General features: G+C 38.8%; 1 protein-coding gene across 2 annotated transcripts; it reads right to left on the reverse strand.

Moving 5' to 3' along the window:
• Window positions 1-457: 457 nt before the first annotated feature.
• PCDH18 (protocadherin 18) lies at window positions 458-13,739 on the reverse strand. Of its 2 annotated transcripts, none has more exons than XM_053581276.1 (4): window positions 10,840-13,739; window positions 9,988-10,076; window positions 9,738-9,901; window positions 458-2,455 (listed from the first exon to the last, which is right to left on the reverse strand). In XM_053581276.1, the coding sequence occupies exons 1-4, from the start codon at window positions 13,315-13,317 to the stop codon at window positions 1,788-1,790; spliced, it is 3,399 nt and encodes a 1,132-aa protein (XP_053437251.1). In that variant the 5' UTR covers window positions 13,318-13,739; the 3' UTR covers window positions 458-1,787. The 2 variants fall into 2 exon arrangements, with proteins under 2 accessions (XP_053437251.1, XP_053437273.1); XM_053581298.1 differs by having other exon boundaries at window positions 9,988-10,073; window positions 10,840-13,716.
• Window positions 13,740-14,268: the final 529 nt, after the last annotated feature.

The following is a 14,268-nucleotide window of genomic DNA, read 5'->3' on the forward strand; positions in this document are numbered from 1 at the left end:
AGCACAACTTTATATATACTTCTATATTCTAAGAAAGTTTTCTTTTTTTATTTAAAAAAATATTCAAATAGTTATTACTTACTTATTGCCTCATTTTTTAATATTCCAAATGCATTTAATTATTTATTGTATTTATTTATTTGTTGCTAAGCAGGCCCAGCCAGGTTCTAACCCAGCACTATAACCACTGAGCTATAGGCACCCAGCTGTCCAAATTCATTTAAATTATTTAGTCTAATCTGAATATGTTTGACTACTTTCATTTCCATTATGGCCTTCAAACTCATTTCTTTTCATCGCGTTATTCTTGTTTGCCAAACCAAAGGAATGTTCCAACCTCTATAGGATTTGAAACTCAACATTTAATAAACCGTGCTGTCGGGAAGGGTAGGCTGCATGCAAATCTTTCAAACAGACAGGTAAGGACAGGACTTGTACTCACGAGCAGTTCCTTAGCTTTACTTTAATTTTCCTTTTATTTTCATTGACAGTAAAATTTTCTGGAGAGTACAATCAAGATAGTGTATCATTGAAAATAACACTAATAGAAACTTGGTCATAAATGATAATAGTCATAATAAGGATCTCTCTTACCAAAGCATTCCACACAGAGAGATAACAGCACAATAAATAGTTTCTCATTTGTCACATAACAAGGAAAACGAAATTGCAATAACAAAAGCGTGATTTTATAAATGTTCTTATACCAAAAATAAAAGCAAAAATATGATTTTATAAATGTTCTTATACCAAAAATAAAAGCAAAAGTATGAGATCATGCAATGGAGGCAAAAGCTAAAAGCGAATAGTCATAGAAAAACAACATTGCAAAAGACGAAAGTGTTCAAGTACTGTGAGAGGAGAGGGGACGATTCGACTAGAACAGTTTGGGACTCAATCAATCCTATTGATTACCCTAGGAAGGACACCGACCTGACTGTCTTTGTCCCTGAATACTTTACAATACATACTGTTGTCCGTTTAAAGGACGGATTCCATTAACTTGGAGCACATTTCATATTATAAGGATGGGATTAAATTTACTGTTTACCTTAATTATAAGTAGACTATAATATATAGGAGAAATATTCTCAAGAATAGGCAAGTGTGATGCCTTGAAATAGGGGCCTGGGAGTCAAGAGATATTAACTTTAGTCTTGTTTGCACCATTATCTGTGAAATTTCATTTGAAACAGTCATCTCATAAATATGTTTCGAGATGCTTCCCAGTCCTGAAATAAAATTTCATTTCATGAGTCAGTTTTGCTGTAACAGTGAACTATTCAAGCTAGCAGAGAGTAGGAAAATACTAATAAAATAGCTTAACATTTTTAATGATGCGTAATTTTTAAAAAGTATTGAAAAAGAAGTCAGACCACTTAATGAAATTAAGTGGGTAATGCTTTCAGTTTCTCAGCATAATAATTCTCCAACATAATGAACCTCAACAGTGCCTCTATTCTTCATGGTGGAATAATATATCAGATTTGAACAGTGGCTTGTTTCTATATGATTAGGAAAGACATGTTTGTCATGGGAGTAAAAAAATAAAATTTGTTCGTTAAATTACACATAAATATAAGGTACAAATGTATTTTTAAAATACAGATTAAAATAATCACACTTGCATTGTGTACATACGAAAATACAGTATTTAATATTCAATATACACAGACACATTTATGATAAATGCAACTATTTGGCAATGCCAGTTCTTTCAGGGTTTTTTTTTTTTTTTCTGTCCCCATTTCCATGTATATGGAAACAAAACGCTTGTCCGAAATCTCCTAGCTCTGGCGGACGTCCTGAAGCAGTTTGTTAATCTCAGCCACCAGCTCGCTGGCATCCATGAGTTCGTGTTTCCCGTCGTTCAGGTGGTTGAGCACATTGTCAAAATCATCTTCTTCGTAGTTTTCGGGGATCTCCTCCATGGCAGGCAGCCACTTTGAGGAAGGCTGCACACTGGAGTGAGTCCCGAGGGGGGGCCCAGGGGTGTTGGCGGGATTTTGAAAATGCGTGCTGGCTGCCCAGGCCGCCACCCCTTGCGGGTAGCCCAGGGTCTTGGCCGGCAAGGGCCCCTTGCGGCGTTCCAGGGAGTTGGACCGATCCACCTCGGTGCACTCGGAGTAGGTGTCCAGGGAAGGCGGCAACAGACGCTGGAACACACTGCTCATTTCCGAGAGCAGAGAGGACGTGCTGGTGTCCCCGGAGTCCTCCTCACTCGGGGAGTCCTTCCCAAACGTGGAAAAACTCTTCTTCTTCTCACCGGAATCCGCAGACTGGGTGTCATCGTCCAGACCCGGGTGCGGCTGCTGCTGCTGGGGTTGTGCTGGGAATTCCTCCCCTGGAATGAACATGTTGCTCCTGTAATCAGAGGGTGGCGAGGGCAGCGGCGGCATCCAGCACTGGTCAGAATGTCCCAGGACTCGGCACTCCTCCGTGCAGAGCCGCATAGCTGCGCGCGAGAAAAACGATGGGGATGCGTTAGGATACTCAGCATGACTCAAGAGGATGCAAAGAACGTTAAATTACGAGTTTAAAAAATAGAATGAGAGCACGTTGAACTATTGCCATGGTGCTAAATCATTATTATCCACATTAGCTGGATGACAATTGTGGCTTTAATTTGAATATTTGAAGTTTTATAAACTTTAAGTATTATAAAAAATCGTATCTGCTGGCATATTTTTTTCCTCTTAATGATCATATGGAAAAAAGGGGGTTACAATTCATATATTTCTCAGGAATATTATGCTACTCAAATAATGAAAATATGCATTAATAACTAACACAAAAAGAGCTAAGGTGTAGGTTATGAATGAAATAAATGTTGAATATAAATTCTAAAATAATTGGACCAATAAGGTGAAACCTATAACTTTATAACGCCACCAGACAATTCTTGAGTAATATGTTTGTGTAACTTTCTCAATACTGAGGTTTGTCTATATTTTTAATGGAGGCATTAAGAATATAATAAGCAATCAGGTAATTATACTTAAAAATCTCTCCTGAAGGTTTTATAAAATATTTATTGACATGTTATTTTAGTCAGAAGTATCCTCAACTACTAGGGATCTGCAGCTACCCTGTTGAAAAGACTTTTCTAAAGGTCCATAATATATTCATATTCAAATACACGTAATGGTCATCAAAGGAAGAAAGATACGAAAAATCTATTCCTCACTCCCTCCAGATGTTCTGATGCTCTGTTGGAACGTGAGTGGCCACAATCATAGAACAAAATAGGTGATCTGAGAAAAGGAGAAAAATAAAGAGGTACAAATTCTCTAAATTTGGCAAATTCAATCATTAAACTACAAGCAGGAAATGGTAATATGCAAAATATACTCCACAAATCATTGATTTCTGTCAATGAGAGCTAGAGCAAACAACAGAATTCAGAAAATGCAAAATAATCATCTTAGATTTGAATGAAAATTAGATTGATATAAGCTATACCTATATATTCAAAGCTAATTTTGTTGAGCTGGCTACTTAAGAAAAAAATCTCTTTCTCCAAATTTATTGCTAAAAGAATGACTCTTAAACAATGTCAAGTTACTTTCAGGGAGAGCAAGTTGTCCACTGATATCCCCCCCACCTGGTAAAGTATCTGCAAAGAGGAGGTATTCACTACATATTTTCTGACTGAAACATGAAGATAGTAATGTTAACTTTCTGAAAAAGAGAATTAATTTTCTTTGTTTCAAGGCATAGAAATCACTGTTGTTCACTGCTTGAACTGTCAGGTTAGTCTGCTCTTAAGCCTCCTCAAATGGGCCATTTCATTCATTTCTAATGAAAAAGTCCTGTTGAGAAGACTTTTTTCTAAAGGTTCTAGTATGGTGATATTAAAATACATGTAACAATCATTAAAGAATAAGGGTATGAAAAATCCATTTCTCAGTTCCTCAAGATGTTCTGAAGCTCTACTGACGTGAGAGACTAAAATGAGATCAAGTATTGTGAGAGAAAAAGAAAAGGCTAAACTGCTAGGAAGCCTGGATATATAAAGAAAGTAGGGAAAATACAGAGTAAACTGAAACACCAAATCCATGCAAATCAGTGTGGGGAAGGAGAAAGAGGGCACGCACGCCTAACGAACCATCGTGTGATTGTGCTATGCAGTCAGGATGAATTTAAATAAGCAAAGTTGATTTAAGAGGAAAAGCATGTTTAGCTGCCCTGACTTCATGCATTATTACTATTGATACTTGGAAATATTTACAAACTGGTTTTTCTTTTCATCATTTGATGTGGATACGACTAAAAGGAGTTGAAAGTAATTGGAAGACCCTAATAGCTATGAGGTTTTCTCAGCAGTGAAATAACTGCCAGAATGGTAATGATTTTTTTCCTTTTTCTTTCTCTGGGTCTCTGAAAATGGAACTGTGACCTGTCTCTACCGTCTTCCTTGCATCCTGTCCGGAGGAAGGAGAACAAGCCTGCTGACACCTATTCATTAGTTTTCTGTCCTCTGACTCTGTAGTTTTAGGCTTGGGAAGGACTTAGTTGCTTCACTGATTGTTTGATTGGCTTTGTTTTAATGTTTAATGGTGGGGAAAAAGGAAAATTGCCTCAGCTTGTAAAAATCCTAAACATGAATGGTGAATGTATGACCAACAATACAAAGAAGTAACATTTGGGGAACACAATCTAAAGGTTCTCAAAAATAATTTTATCTGTAGAAGATTTTTAAGCAGTGAATGCTATTAACAACCTCATCACAATAAATGGTGGGGCTTTAATTATAGAATAATAGGGTAACTTAAAAAATAATACGAAAACTTAAAAATTGATGACAAGGAGCTGAAGAGAAGGATGGCCAAAAATGAGAGAGGGAGAGAGAGACAGAGAGAGCGAGAAAAAGAGAGAGAGATTGGTACAGAAGACAGCATTTCTTATTGACATTTTCAACCCTTCCCCTGGAGACTTGACTACATGAAAACATTCTCAGTGTATCAGTAATTCAGTATCATAAATGTTTTCTATTTTATCCTAGGGATCAGGACTTGTTGGGAAGTGGTGCGAGGGATTAATCTTTCTGTGGCTCCTTGATAGTTTTGCTAGGTGAAGTTTCCTCTGGGGATGGAGAAGAAGGTGCAGCACATGACTCTTTTTTCCCACTAGGTGACTGTGAATTTTGCCACTGTGCTGTATCTTAGAAGTGGGACAGGAGGCAGAACACTGAATATAAGAAGAAAAATGTGCAAATACCTTCTATCAAGTCATTAGTTATTGGGCGATCATTTATCTATCAAGAGTCTGCCTTATTAGAAGTACAATCTGGCAGCACCCTGTCATCAAAAAGTTTAAGTTCTAGTTCTGAGTCACGTGTAGCACATGAGGTCACAAATCAGTTAAAGAGTCAAACTAGAGATGAGACTGTGGGCAGGTCCAGAAAAGAAAAAAGGGTGGAGATGGAGGCTGAAATACTTAAAGAATCACTTAAAACAAACTTTGAGCAACAAATAGGATTCCCATACACAGTGGAGGTTCAGATGAGAAAGACACCATGAGCCAAGGATCCATGTGTTAAGTCAAGAGATGCTTCTATCTAAGGCAAAGATGCAAAAATTGCAAAATTGAGAGTTAATAAGCTAGGAAAAAATTTCTTACTTTTTTTTTTTTTTTTGAGACAGAGTCTACTATGTCACCCTCAGTAGAGTACCGTGACACAGCTCACAGAAACCTCAAACTCTTGGGCTTAAGAGATTCTCTTGCCTCAGCCTCCAGAGTAGCTGGGACTACAGGTGCCCGCTAAAACACCCAGCTATTTTTTGTTGTAATTGTCATTATTGTTTGGAAGGCCCAGGCTGGGTTCGAACCCGCCAGACCCAGTGTATGTGGCTGGCATCCTAACCATTGAACTACAGCCACTGAGCCTAGAAAAAAGTTTCATTGGTTCTTGAATGCCAAGATGAACTGTTTATTTCTGTGCTGCTGTGCAACAAGTGGCAAACATTGATTTTTAGCCAAAAAAGGTAAATTAAAATGTTCTGAAAAAGATTGTTAAAGCTGTGTTAAAAAAATATTTGACAAGAGCGAAAGGCTACTAGATACTGAATATCAGTTGATTTACCAGTACTATAAACCAATCACGGAAGGAAGGCCAGAACCGAGCAAGGACGTCTGCCATAAGAACAGAACACAGGACACAGAATGAAAAAGGAATGTCTGAAGTAATCACAGATTACAGATTGATGAAAAGGGAAATGGACTTATCCAAGAAGGAATGTCATAAGAAGCAAAATCAAAACCCTTTATGAATCAGCATGATGGAGCCAACACAATGGGGAAATGGAGATTTTTCAGGCTTAGTGTTATAGGTCCAGCTGAATGAGTAAGAAAGAAAGTATGTTGACAAACATGAGCCAACAGACAAAAATGCATGCTGACTTAACTACTCAAAATTTAAGATACTTGTGTGGGAATTAATAGAACAAATGACCAGAAATGACCTTGTTGGCAGGCAATGCAACATAATCTATATTTGTTCATAGTCCAAGGCAGTAAAACAGCTGGAATAAGACACTTAAGTCCTAAAAATAGACAAGCTTTAGAAGACGATGCTGATTTCTGTTAATGGCATTTAGATGTGGACTTACATATTTTTCTACTTAGGATATTCCCTGGGAATATATGTTTACAATGGACAAATTTTACACCCAAATGTGCCTGTAGAAGTTTCCAGGGTGAATAAAAACAAGAACATGGATAAAATGGAATGATGCTCATATTGAAGGGATAATTATACAACTATTCAATACGTACACTGCAGCCTGTATTAGCATAGTGAATACCCTGTTTCCCGAAAATAAGACATCCTCCGAAAATAAGACCTACTTACAGGAAAGATAAGACGTCCCCTGAAAATAAGACCTAGTACGTCCTTGGGAGCACACCTTAAAATAAGACACTGTCTTATTTTTGGGGAAACAGGGTACTTTGGGGACCACTGCTGATTCTCTGATATTCTGGGCATCCAGCATAGTTCTCACTAGAGCCCTCGCACAAGGAGGTCAGCACTACTATGGAAGAAATGTATCAACTCTAATACAATATGCTGTAATATAACGTCATGTGTCAGCAAAATAGTTTTCCGATTAAATATGAAAATATTTCTTAAAGGGCTCTAATAAATGTTACATGGAATTACTAATATTAGTAAACTCTACTTTAGAAAAGAAGTATGACATAGATGGGGCATAGAGTCACTAAACAAAATTTACTGTTTTCTAGATTTTTCTGTGTCTACTTATTACTTCCCTAATATACTTATTTTTTAATGTTTGTTATTATTTATTTAAGTGCTAGCTAACTCTTGCTGTGAACCTATGTAGAAGTGGTAACTTTGAAAATATAGGAAGGAGTAAAAGAATAGTCTTGACTTTCCCTCCAAAAGACTCATGAATAGCTATTTGGATTACAAAATTTCTGAATTGAAAAAACAACATTAGGCATCATTTAGTCTCACAATGGAAAGGTTATCTCAATGAGGCAGCTATTCTTCATTTAACTATGCTGATGATTTTAAATTTCAATGAATAAACTTTATGTGAATTTAAAAATATATAATACAATATGAATATTATGCCCATTATATTACTTTTCTGTTTTATGAAATAAACTTATATTATTCAAATTAAGGATTAATATTCTAAATTAATGTTCTCTAGGATAATAAAACTGATTCTTTTTGAACAAAGTCGATACACAAGAGAACCTCCATAGTTGACGACCTTCCTATATTGACCACCTACTTAAGTTGACCTAATTTTCATAGACCCAGCATGTATGTATCAGCACAATGGGCCTTTTTAAGTTGACCACTTCTGTATGTTGACCAGTCTGTTACAGTCCCTTGGGTGGTCAACTTACAGAGGTTCTACTGTATATTCCACTACATCTTCAGAGATTTATTTTTAAATTTGTCTAAACAGTCTATGAAAAGAAAAGAAAAAAGACACCAAGGATGACTATGCAATCAAGTTCTCAGCTACTAGTGACTCTTAATGCCCCTAGTAGTTCTTTTGACACTTTCATCCTTCTAAAGATGTAGCATTTATTACTAATAACATAATTGAATAAGCAACATTTAATTGTTATATGGAGAGTAGAAAGACTTTTGAATGTAAGAAAAATGAGCTACTGAGTTTACTAAGAAAAAAACCCTGTTACTTCACATATTCTACAGATTAGTATTTAAGTGTGTAGTGAATGGTTCAAATCTTACCTCTACCTCTGAGTGGGATGCATTTTCTAACCTTTCTAAGCTTTAGTTTCAAATACAAAAAACATGTGAAGGATCACCACTACCATGTCTAAGCTTTAGGAGAGGCAATGCAGTCACGGGCCTAGAGTGCACCTTGGGATGTATTTGGTAATAACTATTGCTACTATTACTCTTAATACTAATGTTGCTGTGGCTACTGCCACTTCTACCCCAATAGTTTATGAGAGCTATAGTCATCCCTCAATATCCTTGAGAGACTGGTTCCAGGACCCTCGTCGATACCAAAATTAGTGAATGCTCAAGTTTCTTATATAAAGTGGCCTAATACTTGTGTATAGTCTATGTATATCCTCCCATATACTTTAAAGCATCTCTAAGTTACTTATAGTACCTAATACAACATAATACTATCTAAACACTTGTTATACATTATTGTTTTCATAATTTGTATTTTTCATTGTCCCCCCCCCCCCGAATATTTTCAATCAAGGGTTAGTTGAATCCCTGGCTGGATCAGCCACAAACAGAGAAAGTATACTATATTGATTTCTCTTACATTTCTTTCTTCAATTGTTTGACACTCTCTATGTTTATTCCTAAACTATTTTTATCTGAATTTAGAATACAGATGTTTGACAGAACTAAAATGGATGATATAATGTTGTTCGGCCTTGTATCAAATGACAGTCATTGGCTCAACATTTACTGAAATTTGGAAACACAGTTAGCCAAGGGAACACTTGTGGGGGCCTAAGGATCGATTTGATCCTACCTTCTTTAGTAACAGAGTTGCTACAATGATGCAGTCAGTTTTTACTCAGTTGGTTCAGGGAGAATATCTACTGTGCAGTTAAGAGGGAAGGGACTGTGAACTTACTAGAATCTCCGTCTAGCTGTGAACTTACAGATCCCCTCTTGGATTCCTACTCGTCTCCCACCATGGTACAGATAGAAAAGGAAAGGTAGCAAAGAACGTTCTATGCTTACCACCTACGAAGATGCATTCTTTCTCCTATTTTTAATGCTTAAAGTATACCATGTCTAGTGTATTTTAGTCTCTGATTGCATGTTGGTTCCCATCACAGGAAATACATCCTCCAAATTATAGTCCAGTTTACCACTGTGCACCAAAACAGGCTGTCTGAATAAAAACCACCACCCAGTAATTTTGTACAGAGTTGCTTAAGAGTGTTCTGTGGCAGTTACTAGATGAGGTGGAAAAAGGAGGGCTGTGGTTTGGTTTCCCATTCTTTTCCTCACCCCTCCCTTCTTGTTCTATTTAGCTTCCGTGCTTACTACTGTTCTGCCAACAGCTTAACAGGAATTTAAAGAAATAAAACTCATTTCAGTTTCTGTTCATTGCTAATAGTGTGCAGACTATAAATACTTTAGTGCAAAGAACAAATAAAAAAGAAATATAAGCTCCAGAGACATTTTTCATTTTGCTGGTGTTGTAATAGAACTCAAACTAAAGATTCATCTATTATGACCCTCTTACCTGCTGGGATTCTTCCATCTGTAAGAAACAGGTCGCTGAATCCCTCACCCAGCAGCCTATCTATAGGAGAGTCTCGCCCCAAATCATAATCACTGTCTCCTGCTTCACTGTCACCTCGGCCACTGTCTTTCAAGCTAAATTTGTCCATGTCTTGAAGGGCATATCTAAAAAGGTAAATCAGGAAAAAAAATAGTTTTTACTCCTCAGCAATTATGTTGAGATTCAATAGGTGACACAGAATAATTCATACCTATAGCTCCTGGAATATTTGTTTCCTCGAAAACTTGGCCTTGGCTGATATTGCCCCTGGTGAAGCATTGAAAGAAGCTGGGAGACCTGCTGGAAAGCAAATAGACAGAACTGATTCCTGGAAACAAAACCCCCAAACTCTCAATCTTTCTGCAAGGAAAAACAATTCCTTGTTATTTCATACTAAGTAACTGAATATGTTATCTCTATTTTACAGATTTGCATAGGCTAGACTGTGGCAGAGTGTACAGCCAGCCACCAAATATCACTGAAATATATCCCAGAGAGTTATAGATGATCTGATACATTTTTTTTTCTTTTTGAATGACAACTCCCTTTTATATAACTGGTATATCTCCTTTATAATTCAGATAAAGTGATCAGTTATAAAAATACATAGGAAATGTTGTAAAACACAACCTTGTAACACATATAAAGTCAGAATATTTTCCAAAGTTGGACAAAAAAATGGCATGCATAGAGATAGGATTCTGAAGGCCTCAGTTTTTTATTTCATGGTAGAGACCATAAGTAGAAAATAAAAGAAGTTCCTTTACATATTAGCTTCCCAAAATCTTAATCTGGGAAGCAATGGGACCCTACTTAGAGAGTCCTTTGTGTGAATCATATTTATTTTTCAATATTATACATGTTACATGCAAGTAAATTATGTAAGGAAAACTAAATAAACAGTGTACTAACATGGGTATACTTGCTACATGTTCATAATGTAACTTATATCCTATTTAATTTGCATGTTGTTAGTATTGTTATTTATTAATGAAATTATTTAAGAACTACTGAACACTAGCAGTGGACACTGTCAGTGAATTGATGCAGTTTACGATCTTACCTCTACAGCAGGAGTGGCATGGGTGAGTTCTAATGAGAAATTCTCAGGCACGTGGTTCGATGAGATTGTCACCAAACTGTTGAGTGACTGGTGACTGTTGTGACTCTGCCGGCTGCTCATCTGCCCTCTTTCTAAGGTAGGAGATGAAGATGGAGATGATCTGTGATGAGATCTGATGGGCAGAGTGCCATTAATGGTAGGCACCAATGTGATGTCCCCTTTGTGAATCTGCCTGGATGGTCTTTTTGGGTGGTGCTGGTAAGTTGATTCTGCCACCCTGCAGTTGTAGGATCTAGTATCTTTCTTTTCTCGGTTACACCTAGTTGCAAACAGCACCATGATAACCAACAACACTGCACAAATGGCTCCTAAGGAAATAATTATTATCATGGAGACATCCAAGGAGGCCTGGCTGACAGAAGTCATTGCTGTACTGGTCACTGACTCTGCATAGTCAAAGATCATGCACTTCAGAAGGACTTTGGTGTGCAGCTGAGGATTGCCTTTGTCCTGAATAATAACTGAAAGCTCCCATTCTGTGTTGGGAACAGATTCCATGCTCACATTGGTATGAATGTCACATGATCGTGGATCGATTATGAAGATATTCTCCTCGTTACCTGCTACTATGGAGCAGCTGAGTTCAGCATTCACACCAGAGTCTCTGTCAATTGCCCTTATTCTTGTGACATGAAAGCCACTTTCCGCCCCTTTGGGGATGGAGATTTCTGCAGTATTATTCCTCAGGGCAGGCCCTATGACCACAGGAACATTATCATTTTCATCGATGATGGTGAGTACAACTGTGGTGTTGCTTACAAGTTGCTTAGGACTTCCTCCATCTCTTGCTTCTACCACAAATGTGATCTGACTCACTTCTTCATGGTCAAAGATTCTGAGGGCATAGATGGCTCCATTTGATGGGTCAATGGTCACATATGTAGTTATGGAACTTCCTAGGATAAAACCCTCCAAAATGGTATATGTCACTTGCCCATTTTCTCCAAGATCAGGATCTGTGGCTGTAACAGTGGTGATATATGCCCCAGGTGAATTATTCTCTGAGATTACAAATTCATATCGGCTTCTCTGGAAGTGAGGTGGATTGTCATTTATATCATTGATTTGAACAGTAAAATGTTTCACTGTAGAAAGACTGGGTGTCCCCTTGTCCTCAGCGATTACAGTCAAACCATATTCAGATCTCTTTTCTCTATCCAGCGTGGCATTAGTCAAGATCAAATAATTGTTTTCATAAGTCTTCTGGAGTTTAAAATGACCATGTCCATGAAGCTTACAAACGATTTCTCCATTCAGCCCAGAATCCTTGTCCTGCACCCTGACCAAAGCAACAAATGTGTCAATAGGATCCCCTTCAAAAATATAAGATATTTCTTCTTTTCCAGGGGACATGAGATTGATGCTAATTTCAGGTTTATTGTCATTCACATCCACAACCTTAATTATAATTTTGCAGTGAGCTGGGATTGAATTTGGACCCAAATCTTGAGCTTGCACATCAATCTCATAGGATTTGGTGATTTCATAATCTACTTGCTTGAAAAGAGTCAAATGTCCTCTTTCTGAATCAATTTTAAAAGTCTCTATAATTTTGGGGGACACATGACTGCTGAAGGAATATACAATTTTCCCATTAGCGCCCTCATCTGGATCAGTGGCATTCAGGTCTAGGAGCAGAGTGCCAACAGGGGAGTTTTCTAAGAGCTGAATTATATAAGACTGCTGCTCAAAAGCAGGGCTGTTGTCGTTGGAGTCTGAAATGCTTATTTTCAGTATGGACGAGCCAGACCTCTGAGGCACCCCCATGTCTGAGGCAGTGAGCTGAAGCTCATAGCTTGACTTCAGCTCCCGATCCAACTCTCTGACCACTATGAGCTCCGCATACTTGGCTCCATCCGTCCTGGTCCGAACCTCAATGTTAAAAAAATCATTGGCAGAGAGGGAATATGTGTGGAGGGAATTTTCTCCAACATCTGGATCAAATGCACTGTCCAGGGGGATACGAGTCCCCACGGCCGCACTCTCAGATATCTCAATAGGGATGAGAGGTCTTGAAAACTGGGGAGCATTGTCATTAATATCCAGCACTTCAACTTCAATATGGAAAAGCTGCAGATGCTCTGTGGGTAAAGTGATCACATCAAACTCTATAGAACAGTTCAAGTTTTTCTGGCATAGTTGTTCACGGTCAATTGTAGCTCCTATGCTGATTTCCCCGTTATCCTCATTTACTACGAGTAGGGGAGAATTTCCCCTTTGCATCGCTCGAAAACGAACAGAAGAAGGATTAGGTAGCTTCAGTAAAACATCAGCCACATCCTCTGATAGTCTTGCAATTACCGATCCAACCCTCTGTTCCTCATAAATCCTGTATTTCAAATTCTTGCCCAAGACATGGTGGTTGAAAGATACTGCCAGGAGTGTAAAGACAAATCTAAAGTGCATCTTAGAATTCATTTGGTGCCTCGGTCAGTTTGTGAGATTGCCCTCACAGAGCAAGTTAAAAAAGCAAAGCAATTCCCCTCAACTTCCTTTGGCAACTTACGGCTAAGCTACATTTGGCACTTGAAACTTGAAAGCGTCTCTTAATCAACACAGCACAGCAATTAATAGCTCACAAACTTTTGTTTTATACACACCGTGTCACGACTCGCGGATACTAGCGGCATGGAGTCCAATCCTGGCGTGCGTTTGGCGGTGCGTCCTCCTTCCGAGCAGAAGAATGTCACCTCGGCGTTTTCCCGCTGGTGGAGGGGGAATCCATCTACCGCAGGGTGCCGGCGGCGAGTCTGCAGTGATCTTCCCCGGGCGAGCCCTTCTCGCTTCGCTCTGTTCGGCTGCAGACTAAACACCCGTGATTGCTGACTCCAGTCTAAAATCTGTACAACTTCACTTCAACTCAGACAAAGCTCCTGCCCGGCGTGTGTTGAATCGCTTCCAGCCAATCAGCGCGCTTCCAAATCCAAAGCTGGTGGAGTCACCGAAGCGAGGGAGGGCGCGCGCGGAGCGCGGGGGGCGGGGGGCCGAGGGGCCGGGCCGGGCGGGGGCGCGGGGAGCCCAGCCATTCCTTCACAGCTCCTCCTCCCGCCGCCTCCCCTCTCCCCCTCTCCATCTCCCGCATTCACTTTCTCTGAACGTGCCCTGACAAAGGGGAGACAAATTACAGAAGAAAAACTTTAAATCAACTTCTGGTCGCCTCGATTTAGACGGCACGTTGGATGGTGCTTGTTTTCTTAATTGCCCTTTCTTCTGCCACAAACATGTAATCATCTTGCTTTGCATAGCCCTTAAGTGCTGGTTTAACTTAAAAAACCGCTAAGTGCATTTTGTTTATGGAGGAATTTAATAAAATTTGAAAACTTTCTTCTCATTAGACCTCCTTCCCCTCCCCCTCGGAAAATGCCTGGG

This window comes from Nycticebus coucang, chromosome 1 (genome assembly GCF_027406575.1).
Source record: "Nycticebus coucang isolate mNycCou1 chromosome 1, mNycCou1.pri, whole genome shotgun sequence".
NCBI lineage: Eukaryota > Metazoa > Chordata > Mammalia > Primates > Lorisidae > Nycticebus > Nycticebus coucang.